Source organism: Bos taurus, chromosome 4, assembly GCF_002263795.3.
Source record: "Bos taurus isolate L1 Dominette 01449 registration number 42190680 breed Hereford chromosome 4, ARS-UCD2.0, whole genome shotgun sequence".
Classification (NCBI taxonomy): Eukaryota; Metazoa; Chordata; class Mammalia; order Artiodactyla; family Bovidae; genus Bos; species Bos taurus.
In genome coordinates this window covers 114752587-114778211 of record NC_037331.1, presented here as the reverse complement: position 1 = coordinate 114778211, position 25625 = coordinate 114752587, and the positions used below count along the sequence as shown (strand labels likewise).

At 41.8% G+C, this 25625-nt stretch overlaps 1 protein-coding gene across 20 annotated transcripts in view; it reads left to right on the top strand.

Moving 5' to 3' along the window:
* The window catches only part of KMT2C (lysine methyltransferase 2C), a 254958-nt gene that overhangs the window by 74547 nt on the left and 154786 nt on the right, over nt 1-25625 (top strand). For 17 of the 20 annotated variants that reach the window (XM_024991279.2, XM_024991268.2, XM_024991280.2 and 14 more), the window contains exons 2-3: nt 2431-2519; nt 22117-22258. In XM_024991279.2, the coding sequence (XP_024847047.1) occupies nt 2431-2519; nt 22117-22258 (231 nt within the window). The remainder of the gene's footprint in view (nt 1-2430; nt 2520-22116; nt 22259-25625) is intronic. The other 3 variants (XM_024991270.2, XM_024991282.2, XM_024991266.2) reach the window with 1 other exon arrangement.

Sequence of the window (25625 nt, the reverse complement as noted above, 5' to 3'; positions counted from 1 at the left end):
ATAGTGGCGAGAGAAACTTAGAACAGGGCATTGGCCTGGAAGATTAGGGTTAGCCTAGCAAAGCCACGTGTGTTTCCGTGTTTTCAGCAATGAGTGGACACAGGTATGAAGAACACGAAGGGAAGATTAAATGGAAATTTTACTTCCATAATCTCGCTTGAATTAATTTCTTATTCTCTTTCCCACTACAGTAGTCATGTTGGGATTATTTCAAGAGTTTCCTGTCTCCCTGTATCCAGTCATTATATTGGTCTGCGAGTTTCTAAACAAATGAATCGCCACCCCCGCCTTTAAAAAATATTCTTAGGCCGCCTGTCTCCTCACGGCTCCTCTCAGTCAGTCTGCTTGGGCAGTGTGTCCTTGCTGTCCTGCCAGCTCTTCTCTTAAGAATTTAGCATTTGCTGTTTCTTCTACCGCAGCGCTCTTTTACCAGATATCTGCCTGGTTTGGTTCCTGTTCTGCTTCACATCTGTACTCAAGTGTCTCCTTACTCAGATGAATTTCATTTCACCAAGTTTATTTTGTAAATGTAAAAGAGTCGGACACGACTGAGTGACTGATTTTATAAATGTATTTAAACAGATAGCTAGTCCTTCATTCTTTGCCTTTTCCCCCTAGTATTTTCTTGTGTTTTATTTGTTTTCAAGAATAAAAAACTTATCTTCCTACTAGAGTGTAGTTTGGAGAAGGCAGGGATTTTGTTTTGTTTATCCAGTGTTTTAACAGAGCCAGACACAAGTAGGGTTGATCGAGTTGTCTAATGTGGCTTGTTAAATGTATTGTCTAAATACTTGCTTAAAATGCTTTTAGTGTTTCATCTATCAGTTTCTGAGAGTGAGATGTTAAAATAGCCCATGATGATTGTGAAACTAGCAGTTTCTTTCTATTGTTCTTTGTGTGTTTGTTTTATGTAATTTGAAGTTCTGTTGAGTTAACACTGCTGAATTACTTTCATCGTTAAATAATGGCAGCATTAAGTTTTGCTGTGTAAACTCATATTTATTTCTTACTTTCTATTTACCAGGTGTTTTTTTTCTCCTGGTCTGCCTGCTGTTGGACTGATCAAACCTTCGTTCCTCTGTTCCTTTTTTACCCTTTAACTGTTTTAAGTTCAACATAACAAGTTGCCTTAATAAATTCTAAAGATAATTATTCTCTCCCTTTTCCCATGAACAGTAAAATCAGCCATAGCCTCAATACCCCCTTCCCAAAATTTTTGTCATTTTATTCTGCCTCTTTTCCCTCTTCTTATGAATGGTGGTGTTTTGACTGCTTGACTTGGTGTGTTAGATTGGCAGATTTCTAATATTAATATTCTGATTATTAGTATTTTGTTTAGATTTTTTTTCATCCACAGTTTTTGGATATGTTAGGGTTTTGGTTCAGGTATTCTTTTTTAATTTTGGGGAGGGTGAGGATGACTTTAGACAGTTCGTAGTAGTTTGTTTATCAAATATTTGAACTTTGATTACTTTAACTTGAAAGATTTATACTTTTCCTTTATTAGTTTTGAGGGATTTATTTCCTTTAAAAAGTAAAATTTAAATGGGTTTCCTGTTGTTTAAAACAGCCTTTTGCTTTATTTTCTTCATATTATTTTCTCTATTTCTTAATTGTTTTCGACTCATTTGATATTTTTCAAATAAACAGTTCATTTGTGCCTTTTCAAGTAATAAAATAATTTAAAGCTCTGAAATTATCCGAATACTGATTTATCAGTTGCTAAGTTTTTTTACGTGTAGTGTCTTGTTTTTTCTTTATTTGTTTAAATTTTTTTGACTCATTTATGAGACATCAAAGACGTTAAAGGCCTTAGTTTTTTTAAATTGTATTGGTTAAAAAAAATATTACTTTACCATGATTCTTAACATTTATTTGACTTTACTGAAGTGTTTATAAGTTAAAAATCCATCACACTTCTAGTGTGATTAAATTATGTTTAATGGAGGGTGTTTTGGGGGGTGGGGCATGGTTTGCAGGGGTATGCCTCACTTTCTCCTTAAGGAGTAAAATTTTAGAAATAGAGATCAGAGATGTCACTCCCCGATTTCTTTAGATCTAGAGGTATAACCTGGTGTGTGCACTTTGAAAAGAGCCACCTGGGCAGTTAAACACCACTGCTGTAGACAGGGAGTCATCTCAAGGTCTGGTAGAAGAGGGGAAAAGCCTCGCCTGAGGAGTGTGTGAAGAAGTGAGTTACGATGACATGGACGTAGTAATGTGGGCCTGCCCCCATGTTTGGGTGTAAGGAGCAGCTGAGTCTGTGGGGAAGGCAGCCATGAAGTGTGGCATTTACTGCTGACACGGTGAAATGAAGGGAGGATCGCCTAAATCATTTTATTCTAAGGACCTTTTACTGTGCTTCATTTTGAGTAGAATTCTAAGTCTTCAAATGTACCATTTAATTATGTGTTTATTCTTGGTCTGCAGGCCTCGAAGCAGAGGAAAAACCGCAGCAGAAGATGAGGACAGCATGGACGGACTGGAGAGCGCAGAGACGGAAAATACTGTGGAAACAGGTGCCAGAGCTTAACTAGCAAGTTTAAAATTTACTCAGTCCTTTGCACAAGCAGCGTTCGGCTGTCCACTGAGTTCTAGAGTGTCCATGTGCTGAAGTAGTTTGAAAAGTAATGACAAAGTGAAAAAAACCGAGTTTTCTTTCTTTTTTCCCCAAAAAGCTCTTAGTAGAAATCATTTAAACTCTGTATAGAAATATTTTATTAAAGCAAAATTAAAACTGGAATAAACATAATTCTAGGCCATTTGCGTGATAACTCCTGGTAAATTTCTGGCTTATGAACCATCTGGTGTTTGTTTATTGTGTTAGTATGTAGGTGAGGGGAAAAGTACATTTCATTAGCTAATAATACTGTGAACTGCTGGGTTAAACCAGACCAAATACTTCCTTGTCTCCTTGACTTTGGGTGCCTTAAGGAAGCTCATGTGTTTTTGCATCTGCAAGAGGAAGGTAGAGCAAGTTGCCAAGGTAGTTTCCAGCATTCACCCTGAGTTAGTGATTTAACGAGCTGTCAAAGGGAGTAGGTTTCATACCGTGTTCAGAGGTTTGTCCAAGCGAGGTGGCCTCTCAGTGTGTTTGCAGTTGTTGGATAGACTGTAGACACAGTGGATAGGCTTCTTCTCTGCAGTTGAATGGCATCTCCTTGATGCTTAAAGGAGAAAATTAGAAATTGCTACGTCTTTTAAAATATTATTTTCCATGAAGTACTTTTGGTTATCCCATATGTTCCTGTTACATGGCTGTAATTCTTGAAAAGCCTTCAGAAGTCCAGCAGTTCTCATTGCTTTTCCCTTAGGGTCTAGTTAAGTAGACAGAGCAGGGAGAAGCTGGAAGTTCAGAATGCTTCTCCTTACATTTTACCCCTTTGGTGCACATTCATTGCCACGTTAATATTTTATGCTTGGATTTATTTCACTTCCCCATAGGTTGTTTTTCATAGTTTTTCCCCTTAATTTTAATTTTTTTCTGTACTTTGTGCTGTTACTATCGTGTCAAAAGTGATTTGTACTTTTGAGCGACATTTATCATTAAGTAGACGTCCCTCTAAGCCAGTGCACGGACTGCCCACAGTCCCGGCTCGCAGTGGCGCCGTCTCCCCGTCTGTGTCATCCTCGGAAGACTCAGTGCCTCCCTGTCCGTTTTCCTCTCCTTCCCCCATCGTCCATTCTCACAATCTATTTAATACCCAGAATAGTGGCGCCTTCCTTTCCTCAGCAGCCCTCTCTCCAGCCCGCATGAGCCACTCATTCCTTTATTTATTTATCAGGCTGTGCTGGGCCTTTGTCGCGGCCCTTGGAGGCTTCTCTTCACCCTGTGGAGCTTGGGCTCCAGAGGGTGCAGGCTCAGTAGTTGGGACACGTAGGCTTAGCTGTCCAGCGGCATATGGGATCTTAGTACTGTGACCAGGGATTGAACCTGGGTCCCCTGCCTTGTAAGGCAGATTTCTCAACCACTGGACCACCTGCGAAGTCCCAGCCTCTCTTTCTTATGGCCGTACTTTAGCCTTTAGTATTGTATCACTTACTAGGACAATTGGCTGTTTCACTTCCAAAGTCTCAGTTTCAAGTCTAACTCTTCTTTTACCAGCTCGATATCCACATCACGATAACCCTTCAGCCATAGTGACTTGTCCAACTTAAGGATCTTACCCATGGGGTTTGTCAGCCTTTTTCTCATTCAGATTCTGTCATCCACTGTGGTAGTCTCTCTCTTACGCACCTGGAACTCCGTTGTCATCTTCCCACTGTTTTGGTTTCATAACGAAACTGAGACTCTGCATTGCAGCAGCCAGAGTGACTGGAGAAAACCTCAGCCTCCAGTGGGTCATGGTTGACTTTCCACTCATACCACTTATACCTAGAGTTCTCCCACCCATTATCAGGGATCATCCTTTACCTACTTTCTCTTCTTTCAGATTTTTTGACACCTCATTTTCCATTTTTCAGTTGATGATCTTACTTATTTCAATGAAAAAAAAAATAGAAGCAATCAGGAAAGAAATTCCACAGTTATCCACCATCAGATCTTCTTTCCTGCTGTCATCTCTACCCCTCTGTTTTACCAGTCCTCCTGTTAAAATGGGATGAAGAGTCTCTGGGGTTTCTACAGCCAGCTCCTCTGCCTGTGTCCCTCGTTCTGTCCCCCTTGCCCCTTCAGTCTTCCTTGGTTTCCAACATCTTGAGCTCCCTTGGTCAGAGAATTATTTCCATTAGTGTTAAGCATTTGCTACACTTTTTTTTTTTTTAACTTTTTATTTTACATTGGAGTATAGGTGATTAAAAATGTTAGGTTAGTTTCAGGTGTACAGCACAGTGATTCAGTTATACCCATACATGTATCTATTCTTTTTCAAATTCTTTTCCTATGTAGGTTGTTAGATAATGTTGAGCAGAGTTCCCTGTGCTGTACAGTAGGTCCTTGTTGGTTATCTATTTTAAATATAGCAGTGTACAGTATCACCCTTCTTAAACAAAAGTACCTTCTCGTGATCGGATATTGTTTCAGTTACTGTTTTGCTTCTGTGCTCATCTTCACAGCAAAAGCTCTTGAAAGAATTGTCTGTACTTAATGGTTCAGTTAGGTTGCTTAGTTGTGTCCGACTGTTTGTGACCCCATGGACTGCAGCACACCAGGCCTCCCTGTCCATCACCAACTCCCAGAGTTTACTTAAACTCATATCCATTGAGTCGGTGACGCCATCCATCCATCTCATCCTCTGTCCTCCCCTTCTCCCACCTTCAGTCTTTCCCAGCATCAGGATCTTTTCCAGTGAATCAGCTCTTCCCATCAGGTGGCGAAAGTATTGGAGTTTCAGCTTCAGTCCTTCCAGTGACTATTCAGGATTGTATGGTAGCTGCTTATTTTTGACCATTTTCTTATGAACCTGCTACTGGCAAGCTTTCTTCCTCTCGCTCTACTAAAACTATTTTGATCTCATGTTGCCAGAACCACCATTGAGTCTTTGTTCACCTTAAGTATTCAGTCTCACTTCATGCCTCTAACATTTTCAGGAGTGAAAGTCTCTCTCTTTTTAATTTGACTTTCAGGATACCACATTCTCTTGTTCTTGCCTATCTCACTGGTCTCTTCCTTTCTTTTTTGCTCATCTTCTCACAGATTAGGTGGTCTCATTCAGTTTAGTTGCTGTAACTACTGTCTGTGTGCTGGTGACTCTTAAGAGTTATATTGCCAGCTCTTTTCTTACTTTGAACGCAGTGTCTTCACCTTAGTTCTTAACATCTCTTAGATGTCTCCAGTGGGTCCCTCGCTTAATATGTCTTCTGTAGAACCATTGATTGTTCCCAAACCTTCTCCTCCTCCAGTGTTCCTGCCTCAGTAAATGACATCATGTACTGTTCAGGCTAAAAACGTGGAGCCTGTTGGAAAATGCTTCGGGCTGTACCTTAGTCCTGCGTCCTGATTTCAGACAGCTCTCCTCTCCTCACCGTGGTCACTCCAGACTCGGATCACCACCGTTTGTGTGAATTGCTGCCAAGCTACCAGCTGGTCTCACTGTCACCCATTCTAGTTTTGTTCTCCATGTAGTGGCAGAGTGAGCTTCTAGTACCCCAAGGAAGGACTTCCCTGGTGGTCCAGTGGCTAAGACTCGGAGCTTCCAATGCAGGGGGCCCGAGTTCAGTCCCTTGTCAGGGACCGAGATCCCACATACCACAATTAAGATCAGCCAAACAAATAAATAAATGTGACTGTGCATTCAAATAAATTAATAAATTAAAAAAAAAAAAAGACAAACCCAAGAGTCTTTTACACTCCTTCTGTCAGCTCTCCAAGGCCTCCAGTGACACTTAAAACCCTAAGTCCACTTGCGATCTTCACGCTCCCCTGACCTCGCAACCTGTCCTGTCTTCCCCTTGCTCTCCAGGCTCCAGCCCTTTCTCAGGCACTTTTTGTCGTCTTAGCTCAGAGCGCCTTTCCCCCAGACCCTCAGGGGACTTATTGCCTGACTTCAGCCAACTCTGCTCGATGCTCCCTTGTCAGGGAGGCCTTTCCTGCCCAGCCTGTCAAAAAGCAGCCCTTGTTGGGCTCCGTCCTCTTCTCCCGCTTTACCTTTCCTCCTGGTGTTTACAGATAAGGCATTGTGTTACATACTTGCATGCCGTGTGCCTTGTATCCTAGATTGTGAGCTTCCTGAGGTCAGGGGTTTGTCTCCTCCATGGGCTTGTCCCCAGCGCCGCGGACACGTCACCCCCACAGTGGGCATCACTAAGCAGTAGTGCCTGCTTGTACTTTTCTCGCGTGTTTCCTAAGCTACTGCTGTTCTTCGAACATCACCACATAAATAAGATTTTGGCATTTGATTTTTTCCTTACCTGCTGCTGCTGCTAAGTCGCTTCAGTCGTGTCCGACTCTGTGCGACCCCATAGACGGCAGCCCACCAGGCTCCCCCGTCCCTGGGATTCTCCAGGCAAGAACATCTTCTCTTACTATCTTCTGTGTAATTTCAGTGCAAATAAAATTTACTGAAAGGATTTAACAGGAGCAGGATGATATATATAGATATAGATATAGATACACATACATATATATCTTATCCTGTCCTTCTGTATGAAAGTTAAATAAAGTCAAACGTCTCAGTCTTTGCTCTGTCTCTGTGCTTGGGGAGACCTTTGTCCATCTCCTTTAGTGCACACACACAGCAAGAAGAATACTAAAGAAAAGGATAAAGAACAATTGTTAAAATCACCAACCTGCAAGCAAAGAGAAGAAACAGTTCCATAAATCTCTAGTCAATTTAAAAGCCCATTCCAGTTGACTGCAGGGCTTCAGCATCTCTGCACATTGCCGTTTCCAGGCCCAAGATTTATCGGAAGGTCTCTTAACCTGTAAACTGTGTACCTTGATACATTAAAAAAAAATTATTTGTAGTGTCAGACTTTATTTTTTTGGGCTCCAAAATCACTGCAGATGATTTTTCATGACTGCAGCCATGAAATTAAAAGATGCTTACTCCTTGGAAGGAAAGTTATGACCAACCTAGATAGCATATTCAAAAGCAGAGACATTACTTTGCCAACAAAGGTCCGTCTAGTCAAGGCTATGGTTTTTCCTGTGGTCATGTATGGATGTGAGAGTTGGACTGTGAAGAAGGCTGAGCGCCAAAGAATTGATGCTTTTGAACTGTGGTGTTGGAGAAGACTCTTGAGGGTCCCTTGGACGTCAAGGAGATCCAACCAGTCCATTCTGAAGGAGATCAGCCCTGGGATTTCTTTGGAAGGAATGATGCTAAAGCTGAAACTCCAGTACTTTGGCCACCTCATGCGAAGAGTTGACTCATTGGAAAAGACTCTGATGCTGGGAGGGATTGGGGGCAGGAGGAGAAGAGGACGACAGAGGATGAGATGGCTGGATGGCATCACTGACTCGATGGATGTGAGTCTGAGTGAACTCCGGGAGTTGGTGATGGACAGGGAGGCCTGGCGTGCTGCGATTCATGGGGTCTCGAAGAGTCAGACACGACTGAGCGACTGAACTGAACATTGTTTATTAACAGTGTTTATTCTTTAGGATGTGTGTGTGTGAGTGGTAAGTGGTGGGAATGAGTCTTCAAGTGGTCATTGGGAAGGTAGCAAGAATCCTCACAGTTTTTATGGTGAGAACATTCCCTCTTTGTAGCTGGTGATGTTGCCAGTTCTCTGTGCATTTTTCTTTATAAATAAAATCTACTTGAATGAAGTGCTAGTTACTTGAGAGAAATTCCACTTTTTTTTTTTTTTAAAGAATCATTATATAATCAAGGCTTTGCAGACTTGTTTTAGTTAATTATAATTGGTTAATTATGATTTAGCTAATTAAAATTAAAGTTTTTTTTTAACTGCTTACGTTGTCTTAGTGTGGCTAGTGGGAACCCATTTTTGTCTGGCATTTGAGTCCTTTTTAATGTCATCTCAATGTTTCAAAATTATTGTTTGCTGGGAAGAGTATTTTTCACGCCCATCTTCAGTATTCTCTGGGCTTCTGGATATGAATTCGACTATTCCATCAGGACTTGTGGTTCTTTTTGCTGGAGAATAGTATAAGAGATGAAAAGTCTAGGCTGCCAGGATGCGTCCCTATTTCTGCTGAGAGTTCGTTATGTTGTCCATTAGTCATTACAGAGATGCGAGGTTGTCTATCAGTTCAGTTCAGTCGCTCAGTCGTGTCCGACTCTTTGTGACCCCATGAATCGCAGCACGCCAGGCCTCCCTGTCCGTCACCAACTCCTGGAGTTCACTCAGACTCACGTCCATCCAGTCGGTGATGCCATTCAGCCACCTCATCCTCTGTGGTCCCCTTCTCCTCCTGCCCCCAATCCCTCCCAGCATCAGAGCCTTTTCCAATGAGTCAACTCTTCCCATGAGGTGGCCAAAGTACTGGAGTTTCAGCTTTAGCATCATTCCTTCCAAAGAACACCCAGGGCTGATCTCCTTCAGAATGGACTGGTTGGATCTCTTTGTAGTCCAAGGGACTCTCAGGAGTCTTAGAGGCTGTTTATATGTGCTTGTAAATTGCAGTTCCCAGTGATAGTTTCTGTTTGTCTCTAGCATAATTTTAAATAGGCTTTACTCTTACAGCAGTTTCAGGTTCACTGTAGTTCTATAACTATAGCAGTTATGGAGTTGTAGTGGAAGGCACGGATTTTCCTGTTTGCTTCCTGCCCCCCCACCCGCCGCAGCTGCCCATTTCTCACCTGCCCTCCGGCACTGGCACATTCGTTCCGATTGACCATGCTGCAATGCCGCCCCCTTTCACCTTCAGCCCCTGGTTCACATTAGCGTTCACTCTTGGGTTTGCACACTCTGTGGATTTGGGAAAATGTATAATATGCTGACATATGTCTGTCAGTAAGGTATCAAACAGATACCATCACTGTCCTAAAAGTCCTCCGTGCTTTGCCTGTTCATCCTTTGCTCCCCTTTCCGCCCTGGCAACCGTTGTTTTTCTTCCTGTCTCCGTAGGAAGACAAAATGTCATATAACTGGAATCATACAATATGTAGCCTTTTCAGGTTAGCTCATTTCACATAGTAGTATACATTTAAGTTCTTTTCATGGCTTAAAAACGCAGTTCTTTTTATTGCTGAATAAGTTTCTCTTGTATGTATGTACAACAGTTTATCTGTTCACCTTCTGAAGTACATCTTGGTTGATTCCAGGTTTTCACAGTTTTGAATAAAACTGCTATAAACATTTGTGTACAGAGTTTTTGTGTAGACATAAGTTTTCGACTCCTTTGGGTAAATACCAAGGAAGATGATTGCTGGATTGAATGGTGAGAATTAAGAGTTCTTCATATATTTTGGGTAACAGTCCTTCATAAGATACGTCTTTTGCTAATATTTTGTCTAGTCTGTGGCTTTTCTTTATATATCTATTGGCTGGCAGTGTTTTCTGCAGAGCAGAAATTTTAAATTTTAATCAAGTCTATCTGTCATTTGTTTCTCTCATCATCATGCTTTTGATGTTGTATCTAAAATGTCATTGCTGAACCCAAGCTCATCTGGATTTCCTTCTGTGGTGGTCTTAACCATTGGACTACCAGGGAGGGTACTCATATTAGGATCAATTTGTTGATATCCACAAAATAACTTGATGCATTTTGATTAGGATTGCATTGAGTTTATAGATCAAATTGGGGAGAACTGACATCTTGGTAATGCTGAGTTTTATAGTTCACTAACATGGAATAACTGCTTACTGCTGTGATTTTTCTTCATTAGAGTTCTGTAGTTTTCGACATGTATTAAATAGATCTTGTGCATATTTTGTTGGCTTTATACCGAAGTATTTTTTGAGGGGAGTGGTAATGTGAATTTTTAAATTTATTTCCAGTTTCACTTGTTCATTGTTGGTGTGTAGGAAAGTCATTTACTTTTGTATATTAACCTTGTATCCAGAGACCTTGCTATATAGACAAGGAGATTTTGTTGATTCTTCCAGATTTTCTACATGGACAGTTATCATGTCTTTGAACAGAAGATACTTTTTTATTTCTTCCTTCTAAATCAGTATATCTTTCATTTCTTTCTCAAGTCTTGTTGCAGTAGCTGGAACGTCAAGATGATGTTCAGAAGGAGTTGTTCCTGATCATAGTAGGAAAGCTTTAGTCTCTTACCACAAAACATGGTGTTGATGTAGGTTTTTTGTTAGGAATTCTTTGTCAAATTGAGAAAGTTCCCCTGTATTCTTACTAATAGTTTATTGAAAGTTGTTTCGTTGATATTTAAAGTCATGAATGGCTATTGTGATTTTTGTCAGATGCTTTTTCTGCATCTATTGATATGATCATGTGACTTTTCTTTTTTAGCCTATTGATGGAATGGATTACATTCATCCATCCTCACATGTTGAACCAGCCTTGTGTACCTGGGATAAATCCCACTTGGTTGTGGTGTATAATTCTTTATATACATTTTTAGATTTAATTGATTAAAATTTTGTTGAGGGCTTTTTGCATCTGTGTTCATGAGAGCTATTGATCTGTCAATTTGGGGGTTGTTTTTTTTTTTCCTTTTTTTGATGTCTGTTTTTGGTATTACCGTAGTGCTGGCCTCACAGAATGAGTTGGGAAATAGTCCATCTGCTGCTGTCTTTCAGAAGAGATTGTAGAGAATTGCTATAATATCTCCCTTAAGTGTTTCGTGGAATTCACCAGTGAACCCATTTGTGCCTGGTGCTTTCTATTTTAGAAGTTTATTGATTACTGATTCAGTTTCTTTATCGGATGTAGGCCCGTTCAGATTGTTTCTTTCAGTGATGCTTTTGCTTTGCTTTGAAAGTCACTTGGTCATGTCCGACTCTTTGTGACTCCCTGGACTATACAGTCCATGGAATTCTCCAGGTCAGAATACTGGAGTGGGTAGCCATTCCCTTCTCCAGGGGGTCTTCCAAACCCAGGGATTGAACTGAGGTCTCCCCACATTGCAGGTGGATTCTTTACCAGCTGAGCCGCCAGAGTGTTGGCAAATTGTGTCTTTCAAGGAACTGGCCCATTTCATTTAGGTTTTCAGATTTGTGGGCATAGGTTTGTTCATAGTATTCCTTTAGTATCCTTTTAATGCCCATGGGACCTAGTGGTGGCCCGTCTTTAATTTCTGATATTAGTAATTTCATCTTTTCTCTTCTTAGTTAAGCTAGCTAGACTTATCAATTTTATTGAGCTTTGCAAAGAAGCAGCATTTGGTTTCACTGATTCCCCCCCCCACTTTGATTTCCTATTATCAATTTCATTGGTTTCTGCTCTAATTTGTATTAATTCTTTTCTTCTGCTTTGTTTTGTATTTAACTTGCTATTCTTTTTCTAGTTTCATAAAGTGGAAGCTTAGTTTATTGGTTTTTAGATCCTTCTTTGTTTGCTATGTATACATTCAATGCTGCCAATTTCCCTTCTTCTGTTGGTGCTGAGAGCAGGCATTCTATGACTTCTATCATTTTAAATTTGTTTCAAGGCACAGAAACAAATGTATTTGGTCTGTTGGTAGAGTTTCCGTCTGAGCTGTGGAAGAACATGTATCCTGCTGCTGTTGGATGAGGTCGTCCATTACCTCCAGTTGATTGATGGTGGTGTGTGGGGCTCAGCTGTCTTACAGATGCTCTGTTGCTGGATCCCTTTTGATAGGTGGCTATTAATGTCCCTGTGCATGATAGTGGGTTCATAGATCTGCCCTTCTAGTTCTGTCAGTTTGTGCCTCATGTATTTTGACCTCTGTTGTGACGTGCCTATGTGTTAAGAATTGTTATGTGTTGTTGGAGAATTGATGTATCATACATACATATAGTTACATAATGTTCCTTTTTTTTCTTGATAAGTTAACTTGCTGTGAAATCTGTTGTATCTGAAATCAATATAGCTTCTCCCCCTTTTTTTTTTAATCTGGTATCTACTGTCTTAGCAAGTTTTCAGTATTCAATATTACAGTACTAGTAACTATAGTCATCACTGCTGGTACATAGATCTCCATACGTATTCTATATAACTGCAACTTCCTGCCCAGTGGTCAACAGCTCCCTATTTTCCCCACCCCCAGCCACTGGTAACACCTGTTCTTCTCTCTGTCCAGCTTTATATTTTTTATTAGAATTTTGACTTAGACTGTTAGTTTTTCTAGGCTGCAGAGTTTTCCAAGTCCACTGGAGGGAACTTTTCCCCAATTGTCCTTGGAACATCAATTCTATTCTCAAAAATCTGAAGAGTTGGTGAGCATTGGCTTGAATCCTCCCATATTTTGATTAACACATGGTTAAATGATATCTTTAAGACTATATCATTAACAGTTTTATCCAATACTTTTAGTTCATAGTAAATGTCAGTCTTGCCTAGGGGACCTCATTTTTCATGATGAAAGAACATAATTAAAATGGGTTGTGCTTGTATCTTGGCATTCTCTCAGTATAGACCAGTCTCTCAATTATCCAAGTCTTTTTCTAAGAATCACCTCAATTCTTTGTGAGTACCCACTCCAACTTCCTTTCCAGAAATTCTGCCTTGATCGTTAGACTTCACTAAGCCTGTTTTTCTGGAGTTTCTGTGTAGCCAGAACTGTCTGTACAATAATTCTTTGTGGAGACATTTTTAATGGATATTGTGTTATACCTGAAAGTCTAGACATGATACTTAATTAATCTTTATGTTTGAACGAGTTTAGCAGATCTAGAGGTAAAACTCACTAAAAGCCCCAGAAGGGGAGCTATTATAAATGACACACACAGAAAAGCCATTCTTGGTTGCTAAGTTGTGTCCCACTCTTTGCAACCCCATGGACTGTATCCCGCCAGGCTCCTCTGTCCATGGGATTTTCCAGGCAAGAATACTGGAGTGGGTTGCCATTTCCTCCCCCAGTGGATCTTCCCGACCCAGGGATAGAACCTGTGTCTCCTGCCTTAGCAGGTGGATTCTTTACCACTGTACCACCTGGGATCCACCCTCCTCCCATTCCCCCCCCTACAAAAAAACCCCCAGCACAAACTGGCCTCAAATTGTACTGATATATGAAATATAATTTATTTTTGTATGTTTGATTGGTATTAAACTTATTTGTTACACACTAACTGTAAGAAACTTTTGTGGATGTTATTTCCAACTTATGATGTAGATGTTTGATTATTATTATTACTTTTTTTTTTTTTTTTAGTAATTACTAAACCAAAAGGGGGAAAAGGTATTGAAGCTTGGTGTTTCCTTTAACATGATTTCTAGTGCTTTCCCTGGGTTTGAATATTATAATTCTTATTTTATAAATGGTGTTTGATTGTAATTTTGGTCTCGTCTTTGACTTTTTGACATTTTTAATTGGAGGATAATTGCTTCCCAATGCTGTGTTAGTTTCTGTTATCAACATGAACCAGGCATAGGTGTACATATGTCCCCTCCCTCTTGAACTGTGCATCTCCTCTTTCGCTTCTATGCTGTTTAAGAGAGTTTAAAACATTTCCAGGTGTTTCTGTGAATTTTATCCTTGTTTTATTACTTTTCATTTCTAACTGTTGTATTGGTTTGGTACTCTTTTTATGCTTTGGAATTTGAGGTTTCTTGCCATATTCGTCAGCTTTGAAAAATTTCCAGCTATTATATATTCAAATACTGCTTTTGTACCATTCTTTCTTTCTTCTACTTGAAGGTTCATTAGACTGATTTACTGTGTTTGGAGTCATTTACCCTCTGTTTTTGATTTTTTATACTTTTGTCCCTGTGTCCTTTATTCTAGACAGATCTTACAGTTTTCTTACCCCTTTTAGCTATCTAACCTCTTATTAAATGTATCAATTAAGTCCATGTGTTTGTTTGTTTGTTTGTTTTGGCTGCTCCAGGCTTAAGTTGGGGCATGTGGGATCTAGTTCTTTGACCAGGTATTGAACCCAGGCACCCTGCATTGAGAGCCCGGAGTTTTAACCACTGGACCACCAGGGAAGTCCCCATGTGTTATGTTTTAAAAGTTCTTTATTATTTTTTTTTCAAGTTGGCATTTTTTTAATAGTTTTTAGTTCCTTCCTGAAAATTTTAATGCTTGAATTCTATTACTTTGAACATAATACATACAGTTAGTTTAAAATTGTTTGATTATTTTAATATCTGGAGTCTTTGGGTTTGTTTCAGCTGTTTCTGCTCATTCTTGCCCATGTCATCCTGTGTCCTCAGGTAACTGATTATCTGTGATTGTGTACAGGATAATATACTTGACAGTTTATTTGTAGAAATAGATTGATGATTGTTTTTTCCCCTCAAGGGCAGTTTTTCTTTGATTTCCTTTTTTACTGGTACCTAGGGGCACTCGTTTTTAAGGACCACCTCAGTTCACTTTTACAGCTTTATTTTCTGTTCCAGGCACGTGACTCAGAGTTGTGCAGCAGTCCTTGCAGAAATTGATTTCTGTTTCACTCTTCCTGTTAAGGCCCAGCCCTCTGGGGTTCCTGCCATCCTGAGTTCCCAGGATGTTGCAGGCTTCTAGAACCATCCATGTGTCTTGAAAGTCAGAGCGAGTGCTCTTAGTTGCCTCTTCCTGAGCAGCTGACACCCCCTTGGGAAAGGCAGCCCTGAACACCAGGCTCACCTTGCTCGTTGCCCCGTCCCTGCAGTTTTGTCTCAAAATTCCTTACTATCTTGTTAACTTTGTGATGCTTTTAGGACTCTTTTCACTTAAAAAAATATTTCACTGAGTTTTCTTATTTGTGTTCAACTGGAGGTTTGTTTCAAATTACCTAGTCTGCTGTTAGTGAAGTAGATGTTTTTCTGGGGTTTTCTCTGCATTCTAACATGTGCTAGTTTATGTAAATTTGGGGGGCACTTGAATAGAATATATAGCTGACCTCTTTTGTTTCCTTAGATAGTGTATGAAACTTGATACCTGTTTATTAGATTCTCTCAGCCAGGATATTGTTATTAAAAGTTGTTCATTTGCTAAATTGTATCTTGACACTTTGTGATCTCATGGACTGTAGCACACCAAGCTTCCCTGGCCTTCATTATCTCCTGGAGTTTACTCAAACTCACGTCCATCAAGTTGGTGATGCCATCCAACCATCTCATCTTCTGTCACCACCTTCTCCACCTACCTTCAGTTTTTCCCAGCATCAGGGTCTTTTCCAACGAGTCAGTTTTTGCATCAGGTAGCGAGAGTATTCGGAGAAGGCAATGGCACCCCACTCCAGTACTCTTGCCTGGAAAATCCCATGGACGGAGGAGCTTGGTGCGCTGCAGTCCATGGGCTCGCTAGGAGTCGGACACGACTGAGCGACTTCACTTTCACTTTTCACTTGCATGCATTGGAGAAGGAAATGCAACCCACTCCAGTGTTCTTGCCTGGAGGATCCCAAGGACGGGGGAGCCTGGTGGGCTGCTGTCTGTGGGGTTGCACAGAGTCGGCCATGACTGACGTGACTTAGCAGCAGCAGCAGCAGCAGCAGCCAGAGTATTGGAGCTTTAGCATCAGTCCTTCCAATGAATATTCAGGATTGATTCTTTAGGATTGACTGGTTTGATTTCCTTGCTGTCTAAGGGATTCTCAAGAGTCTTCTCCAACGCCACAGTTCAAAAGCATCAATTCTTCAGTGCTCAGCCTTCTTTATGGTCCAACTCTCCCATCCATACATGACCACTGGAAAAACCATAGCTTTGCCTATACAGACATTTGTTGGCAAAGTGATGTCTCTGTTTTTTAATACACTGTCTAGGTTTGTCATAGCTTTTCCTCCAAGGAGCAGGAGTCTTTTAATTACATGGCTGTAGTCACCATCTGCAGTGATTTTGGAGCCCAAGAAAAGAGTCTGTCACTGTTTCCATTTTTTGCCCATCTGTTTGCCATGAAGTGATGGAACTGGATGCCATGATCTTAGTTTTTGAATGTAGATTGTTAAGCCAGCTTTGAATATTCTTTTCATTCAGTGTATCCTCTTTGTCAGGTAGCAGCAGTTACTCGTACTTGTTGTGTGTGTTGTTCTTCCTTGACTAGTCTTGCAGCATTTCCACTGTTTCCGATTCTTCTGTGTCTTTTCTCCAGTCCATCCAGCATATTACCAACATTGTCTTCAGAGTGGTTGTTGCTTCATGTGATCTTCTTTTTTTTAAAAAAGAATATTAAAAGAAATTCTTCATGCATTTATGGTTGCTGCCGGGCTTTTCCCTGGTTGCAGCGCGCCGGGGCTGCTCTCGTTGTGGCGTGTGGGCTCCTGGCTGCAGTGGTTCCTCTGGTTGCAGAGCACAGACTCCAGAGCGTGGGGGCCTCAGTAGCTGGGGCGCACGGGCCCTAGAGCCCAGGCTCCGTCATTGTGACAGGCTTAGTTGCTCCGCGTCTTGTGGGATCTTCTGGCCCAGGGATTGAACCCGTGACCCCTGCATTGGCAGGTGGATTCTTTACCCCTGAACCACCAGGGAAGGCCCTCATGTGATCCTCTTGTTTTCAGTTCTGCAGTTATTTTGATTTCTTCAGTTTCTTCACTTCAACTCACATTCCGTGAAGTAGTGATTAGTCGTTCAGGTTCTGGAGCCACACTGCCTGTGTTTGAATCCAGACCCGCTGATTGTGTCCTTGAGCAGAGCCCCTTCACCTCTTATCCTTGTTTCCTCACGTGTAGAGTGGAGACGTGATAGTAGCTGTGGTTGGGGGATACCCCTCCGTGGGTCCCCAAGAACGGAAGGCCTGGACCACTTCCTGTCTGTGCCTTTTCCCAGGGTTGTGTTTGCAGTGAGCAGCCTTGAAGAACGAGGTCACATCTCCCTCGGGGACAAGGCACAGGCTTGTTTAATGTTTACTCTAAAAGTGGTGGTTCCCGCCCTCTCTGGTCCTGTAGTACAGTTCACTGCACGTGCAGACCGTCGTTTGGACCCACGGTTCTGCCCCCGTGACACCTGGGGCAGCAGTGAACCGCCAGCGGCATCCTCACGCTTGTGATGCTCGCTGCAGTGAGGGGCACAGTCCTTAAGTATTAGAGTCTTTTTCTTAATTCTTTTGTGCTTGCATCAAAAAATCACATTAAAAGTATAATAGTAATGTATGGTTGTATTTATGAAACTGTGGATAAGTTATAAAGAGAATTAAGTTAGCTGTAAAAAGTGTTATCTTCTAGGGAACCACTGTTTGACAGTTTTGTGTATATATTTATAGTCAGCTTACATTTTAGAGTCTTTATATGCCCTGTGAAAGCAGTATATTATTAATCAGTGTCAACATTTTAAGTAGTTTAGTGACTAAAGATATGATAAGTAAAATACTTGCTATTTCTGATATTGTGCTAATTGTTTAGCTTTATAGCACATTTTGGATGTAGTGGATACATTAAATTCAGTAAGCTACAAACACAACTGAAAAATGTAACTCAGAATGCATACTTTTTTTGAGCACCACTGTTCAAAAGAAGGAAAGGACATGATCACGCAGTTTCTTAGATATGTTTTCTTCTGTAGTCTTAGTATTATATATAAAGGAAGCAAGAAGAGTATTGTCAGTTCTTTGGAGATGAAGTTAGGAGAGAGAAACATTTTTATTCTACTTAATAGCTGCTGAAAGCATAGAAGCATGCATATGGTTTGGGTAACTAGTAGAAAATGGGTGTTGGTGCTGACTAATGTAATTGCCAAATAATAGCCCATTAAAGGGCTTCCCAGGTAGCACAGTGGTAGAGAATCCACCTGCCAGTGCAGGAGACGTGAGAGACACGGGCTCCATCCCTGGGTCGGGAAGGTCCCCTGGGGAAGGCAGTGGCAGCCCACTCCAGTATTCTTGCGGGAGAATCCCATGGGCAGAGAGGAGCCTGGTGGGCTGCTGTCCACAGGTCACAAAGAGTTGGAGGAGACTGAGCACATGCAGCCCATTACAAGTTGGTTTATGTTTTCTTGTGCTTTTTCTAATTTATGTGTTGCCTTATAATAAGGTTTATTTGCTTACTTTATATTATACAACATATAATTAATCAGTTAATTAAACAATTACTGAACATCTAGGTTTTGTGCTAGGCTCTGGTTTGCAACGCAGATACAGTAGCTGCTTCGCAGTGTGTGTAGTGGGGTGCTGCCTCCTGTGTTTGGTACAATAAGCAATAAACAGAACCCCCAAATTGTTTATGGTGTTATGTATTTTCTGTTGCAGGGGAATAGAAACAAGGAAATACCTGAGATTGTGCCTCGATTTGCCAGAAGAAAAGTTTTAACTAGAGGCCCTAGTGGTAGCTAGTGAAATATTAAGAGAGAGCAGGCAGGCCATACCCTATGGAGGGCTCCTGATTTGGGAGTGAGGCTGACTGGAGCTGGCTTTTAACAGAAACATGCTCCAAGAGGATGTGGTGCCATGACGCTCGTCCACCTGACCCACTGTCTGTAAACTTCTGAGGCCTTCTTATTTCTCATTTATAGTTCTCATCTCTTCTCTGACTCTTACCCTTTCTTATTACCTAGTAATGGAAATGGTACACATGTGCTCTGGGCATCTCTGAGTAGAAATGAAGTGCTTCTTTATAAAGTGCTTTTATACATGGTCACTTTATAGTATTTCGTCATTTTGTGGTATCTGGGGGCTTCCCAGGTGGTGCGAGTGGTAAAGAGCCCGCCTGCCAATTCAGGAGACATAAGAGATTCAGGTTTGATCCCTGGTTTGGGAAGATCCCTTGGAAGAGGTAATGGCAACCGACGGACAGAGGAATCTGGCAGACTGTAGTCCGCAAAGAGTCAGACACGACTGAAATGACTTGGCACGCGTAGTATTTTGGGTATGTGTGTGCTCAGCTGTGTCTGACCCTGTGGGCAGAGAGACTCTCTCAAGCAGTCCCATGTTCCTTTCTGTCTTTGGTTGCAAAAGCGCTAGAGGGCAGGCACCACAGAATAATTTCTGTGTCTCTCCAGATGCTTTCCCTAGAGCTCTGGAGGCAGCTGGTCTGCCTTTCAAGTTACTGCAGGTCACAGCACTACCGATGTTTTGATACAGCATCAAAGGTGTCAGTTGATTTCCAAACACTACTATTACTGTTTTCTTGCCTGCTTATCAGCCCACCCATTTTCCGTTTTTGTTACGGCACTTCTCCACACCTGGTGCCATGTTCTGTGTTAATTAGAGCATGGGTTAAACTGCTGTATCAGAGATGCCCAGATGCAGCAGTGGCTTGGATATTCGTTTTTCCTTCACGTAGTATTTCTGAGAGGGAGAGGTCCAGGCTGATGGCATGTGTTTGTTCCTTGTGGTTATTTGTGGACCCAGGTTCCTTCCATCTAGTTTCTCTGCCCTCCTCAGAGTGGTGTTCTTTTCTGCATTATTGCAGAAAGGTTGCTGACACCTCCATGGTCCAGTCCATACGAAAGATGGAACATAGTTTGGTCCAGAGCACCCTCCCTTTAAGGTGATGAAGAAATCGCAGGGTCCCTTCTGGTCACATTCTATTGGTGAGAGCTTGCCATGCTGAGCTGCAAGAAAGGCTTGAAAATACAGTCAGCTCTACTAAGACTTGAATAACAGAGAGTGTGGATTTTTGTCCATTGTCCATTTTTTTTCTACAGGGTTATGTGCCTTGTTCATCTGTGGAGTTCTTTACATATTCTGGACTTGAATATCTTCTGGGGGATGCAAATCACATGTGTTTTCTTTCCATCTGTGATATATTTTAAAATTTTGTTCATGGAGTCCTTTGTTATACAGAAATTTAACATTTTTATATACTAAAAACTGCAGAACTTTTTATAATCCTTCTTTGATACAAATGTATTTTGTATTTGTATATTTGATTCTATACCAGTTTTGTGGCTGGGGTAGATAGGACAGACACTATGATTAATAGGATCCACAAGCACTTAATTTATGGTCAGCTTTTCTGTTTCAACTTGAAAAAGAACCATTATTTTAAATAGGAAAGTCAAAATCATCTCTGATGCCTCATTTCATCATTAATGATTTGACAGGATTTACAGTCTAACTAAACAAATTGCTAGTTCTCAAAATTATTTGTCAGAATGAAAGTGAAAGTGAAGTCGCTTAGTCATGTCTGATTCTTCTCGACCCTGTGGACTGTAGCCTACCAGGCTCCTCTGTCCATGGGATTTTCCAGGCAAGAGTCTTGGAGTGGGTTGCCATTGCCTTCTCCAGGGGATCTTGCCGACCCAGGGATTGAACTCCGGTCTCCTGTATTGTAGGCAGACGCTTTACTGTCTGAGGCACCAGGGAAAGTGTTTGTCAGAATAGCTCCCTAGAATTCATTTTGAATCTAGAAGACTTTGATAGGGAAGTCCTAGTGAAGTGGTGATCTGAGAGGCAGGAAATCAAATTTGATATCTAAGTGGATGTTAAAGCTGCTGGATGTGCCTTGTATGCAGCAAAAGTGAGGTCTGGAGCTCAGGAGAGGAGTTAGGGCTAGAGATACTGATTTAAAATTCAGGAAGACAGGAGATTGTTGAAACCTGGATAATAATTACGCTCTTCAAAGATGAATATATAAAGGACATATAGAGAGCTGTACTCACATTTGGAGGCCTCAAACCAGCTGAAGCGACAGGTATTAGACCGTTTCATCTTTGTTAACAGCCTCATGAGATACAGGCGGTTTTCTAACGTTTCGGGGAGCACACTGAGGCTGAGAGAGGCGACTTCTACGTCAAGCTGCCTAGTTAGTAGTTGGTGGAACTGGTGCTTGAGAAGAGGGCTCCAAGCTGGTAGTGATCCCTGATGCCCCTGCATTTCCAGAACGTTGAGTGGACCCTGGGTTGGTTGCTCTCTTGCCGCCAGCGGAGGTGGAGGGAACTCTGCATGGCAGGGGGACGGGTGCTGTGTGGGAAGGCCCATCGAGGGGGAAGGTGGTGCAGGGCAGCCCCTCCGGAGGAGGAGGAGGGACGGGGCGCTGAGACTGCTGGACGCCGTTTTTCTTTTTTTTGGTTTGCGGATAGTTGTGCAGAAAGCTGTAACGGGTGAATTTCACGTCAGGAAAGAAAGAGGGCGCCAAGAGCATGGGATTTTATTAGGAGCGCTGGTGGAGGAATTGTGCCTGTTGACGTCTAACAGTACAGTGTGGGAGACAGTGTGGATGTATCATTTTACTTAAAGAGAAGAACGATATTAGGAGTAATGGTGTTTGAAAATGCTCTCAGAGTTAGATTGCCTCCTAAGAAGGTATGTGTAGTGTTCGGGGTGGGAGTCTTGAGCATAACTGAAAAAGGCAGTGGAGTTAAGGTGTGTCATTTTTAGTCATTTTGCTCCTAGAATGGCTGACAATTAGAGACTGTGTCATGATTGTTTTAAATTAATGGTAATTTAAATTCATAAATTATGAAGAAATTTTTTTACGAGTCACCTTAAAGTATGTTTGTTTTGTGGAGGACTTGCTGTAATCCTGAAAATTCTTAACAGCTCTTAACAGATTTTACTAAGATCGAAACTTAAGTCAGCGGCAATTTGGAAAGCTATGCTGTTTTACATTATTTTGATTATATGTAGCCTGACGTGCTGCAGTCCACGGGGTCGCAAAGAGTCGGACACAACTTAGCAGCTGAACAACAAATACAAAAGTTTTTCCTGTGTTCGTTATGTATTGTCATTTGTTGTTATTTTTCCTTCGTGCTATCTGCATTATAGATAAATTCATCAAAGAGTGATGTAATGCAAAGTGACTTTGATATTCTCTTGTTTTACTGTTAAGCAGAAATCAAAGAACAATCAGCAGAAGAGGATGCTGAAGCAGAAGTGGACAGCAGCAAGCAGCCGGTCCCAGCCCTTCAGCGTTCTGTGTCTGAGGAATCCGCAAGCTCCCTGGTCTCTGTTGGTGTGGAAGCCAAAATCAGGTTCGAGAAGGAATGCAGCTGGGTCAGAAATTAGTGATAGGAAGAAGGGCAGTGAGTTGACCAAGAGGAATTGCAGAGAGTGCAAGCTTAGGACGCAGACCTGGGTGGGATTTGAGAGCTGGTAGCTCTGTGTGTCCCTGGGTGGAGCGTGTCTGGGGCTTGCGTGGCTATAGGACAGAGCCATGGTCTGGCCTGTGACTCTGCTCCCCTCAGACCAGAGCAGGGTGTTTCCAGTGTGCAGCTCCTAGACGAGGAAAAAAGTCTAAACTCTAAGCATAAGGACTGATTTTCTTATTTACTTGTAAACGTAAGCTTATACTCTTGTTCTTTACCCTCTCTCATTTTTTTTAAAAAAGAAATATAGGATGTTATAACCTCTGTGTATATTTTAGCTTTGGAGTCTTGTTAGTTTTTAGATCTTTCTTGGAACACATGAATAAAACTGAAACCATCTATTGGTTGACTATTCCCATCTCCTTGAAACATTTTCTGTCTTTCGTTCTCAGCACATCTCCCTTCTCATTTTGTCTTTGCTGGCTTCTGTGGCGACCCCCCCAACTTTGTAACGGTGGAGTCCTCAGGTTGAAGTCCTCAACGTGTTCACTTCTATTCAGTCTGATAGCTAGGTCCTGTGTGTGTGCTGATGAACACACCTTTGTATTTCCAGGGCCGCCCTTTCTCTGAACTCTGGACTTCAGATGAACGCTGTCCATCTCTCTGCCTGACATCACTATTTGGAAGTATGCTAGACATTGCACCCGTAACATGTCCAGAACCACTCTTGATTCTTAACCCTATGCCTACCCCAAATCTTCTTCCCAGGATTTCTTCATTTCAATAAATATTACCAATATTTATCCAGTTGTTTAGGCCAAAACCTTTTGAGTTAATCCTTGATGTCTGTCTTTTCTCATACCTCACACCCTAAATTTTGTAGCTCGACTTTAGAAGATGTCGCAGACAAGTACTCAGCGTCCTAACTTCCTGCCATTCTTGGTTCCAGTCCCTGTTACCCTTAGGAGAGAGCAGTTGCCTTTTAGATGGTTTCGCCACTTCTGTTTGCTTTCCCCAGTCCAGATTGTTCTTAGTGCAGTTGCAGAAATGATCATTCTAAAACATAAGTCAAGTTTCCCTCAAACTGTCTCTAATGGCCATCTCTTCTGTTTACATTAAATATTTTAATAATGCTAAAAATTTCAAATCCCTGCCATGTTCTACATCTTGGAGAAGGTTTGAAAATTTTCAAAATGAAAGATAAAAAATAAACAGTCTGCACTGCATTTACCCAGTGTTTCTGCTTTATTTCCCTTTGTTACACTTTTTATTTCCCAGCAGTTCATTTGATTATTGTCCCTCTTTTATGTGAGCTCTGTGAAACCAATACTTTTCTCCTCTTTTTCTGCTTTTTATTGCATTGGTAATTTTTTTCTATTGGTTGCACATTATATTTTGTTTTTAAGATGATATCCCCGAAGGCTCATATTTCTTTTTTCCCCGCCTTGGCCACACCCTGAGGCATGCAAGATCTTAGTTCCCTGACCAGGGATCAGACCCCCAGCCCAGCAGTGGAAGTGCGGAGTCCTAACCACTAGACCCAGGGAATTCCCAAGGCTCCTGTTGTTGTCGTTGTTGTCCGGTCGCTACATTATGTCTGACTCCTTGCGATCCCATGAATTGCACCATGCCAGGCTTCCCTCACCTTCACCGTCTCCCTGAGATTTCTCAAACTCCAGTCCATTGAGTCGGTGATGCCATCCAACCATCTCATCCTTTGCTGTCCCCTTCTCCTCTTGCCTTCAGTCTTTCCCAGCATCACGGTCTATTCCAGTGAGTCAACTCTTCGCATCAGGTGGGCAAAGTATTGGAGCTTCAGCTTCAGCATCGGTTCTTCCAGTGAATATTCAGGGTTGATTTCCTTTAGGATGGACTGGTTGGATCTCCTTGCAGTCCAAGGAACTCTCAAGAGTCTTCTCCAACACCACAGTTCAGAAGCATCAGTTCTTTGGTGCTCAGCCTTCTCTACGCTCCGGCGCTCACATCTGTACCTAACTACTGGAAAAACCATAGCTTTGACCATGTTTCTTTATGAATTTCATTTTGAAATTCAGATTTACAGTCCTAATTGATTTCTTAGATTTAGCAGTATAAATGCTTTATCTCTTTGCATTGATCATCTAGCATTTCATTTTCTAGTGATTTAAATACATCCTATTTCTGTTTTCTTGGTTGGGCCCCCAACCTTTTGCTTATTTTTAAAAACTCAGGTTTAGTTTATATACAGTAAAATTCATCCGTTTAGTGGGTTTTGACAGTTACATACTGTCATATAATCACTACCACAAAGGTAAAGAACAGTTCCGTCATCCTGAAAAATTCTCCCAGGCTCATTTGCGGTCACCCCTGACCCCATCTTCTGCCCGAGGCAGTCACTTACCTATTTTCTGACCCGGTAGTTTTGCCTTTGCAGTAACATCATGTGAACAGAATTGTGAATCATGTGTCCTTTTGATTCTGGCCTTTTAACTTGGCATTATGCTTCAGAGAGTCATCTGTGTGGTTGCATATGTCAGTAGCTGTTTTCCTTTTTATTGCTGAGGTGGCTTCTGTTTTATGCTGCCTGCTGCAGTTTATCATTTCCCGGTTAAGGGATATTTGGGTAGCTTCTACTTTGGGACAGTTAGGAATAAAATTGGGATAAATATTCACTTGCAGGTTTTGGTGTGAACCATAGCGTTTTTATTACGTTTAGCTGAATACCTAAGAGAAGTAATTTTTTAAAAATGCTGAAGTATTTTTCAGTGTAGCTGTACTATTTTGCATTCCAACTCATGGTGTGGATTGGATTGGCAGGCCATTTCTTGTTCTGATTCACCTTTGCTCACAGGTGAACACTGTGTCTCTGTGTCCGGGGGGGCCTATTGGAGACCTGGCCTGGCCTGGGTCTAGGATGGAGCCTTGCCCCTCCTCCATGATGGAGGCCCGCTCCGCACAGCACCCCCCCGCCCCCCCCATTCCTTCATCTACAACTGGTCTTGAGCTTTGCAGGTGGAAACTTTTTCTCTCTCTCTCTGCCAGTCCTTGGCTTTTGTTCTCCCTGGGAAAGTGGAGGAGGAAGATCTGGCTGGGTCTCTGTGTCTTCCTCCCCAAGTTGCTGCGCTTCTGCCCCCAGGCTTGTCCCGTGACTGGTGTGTTCCCAGGGCTATTCCCCAGGCCCCAGTGGTGGCCCTGAGCCCCTGGGGAGGGGTGCGGAGAGAAGCTGGTGATTGGGCTATAATTCCCCGTGTGTCTGCAAGTCCCAGATGCTGTGTAGTCTCATACCGCCTCCTCTTGGCCTGGAGCAGTTTATAAAATTGTCACTGAATTCATA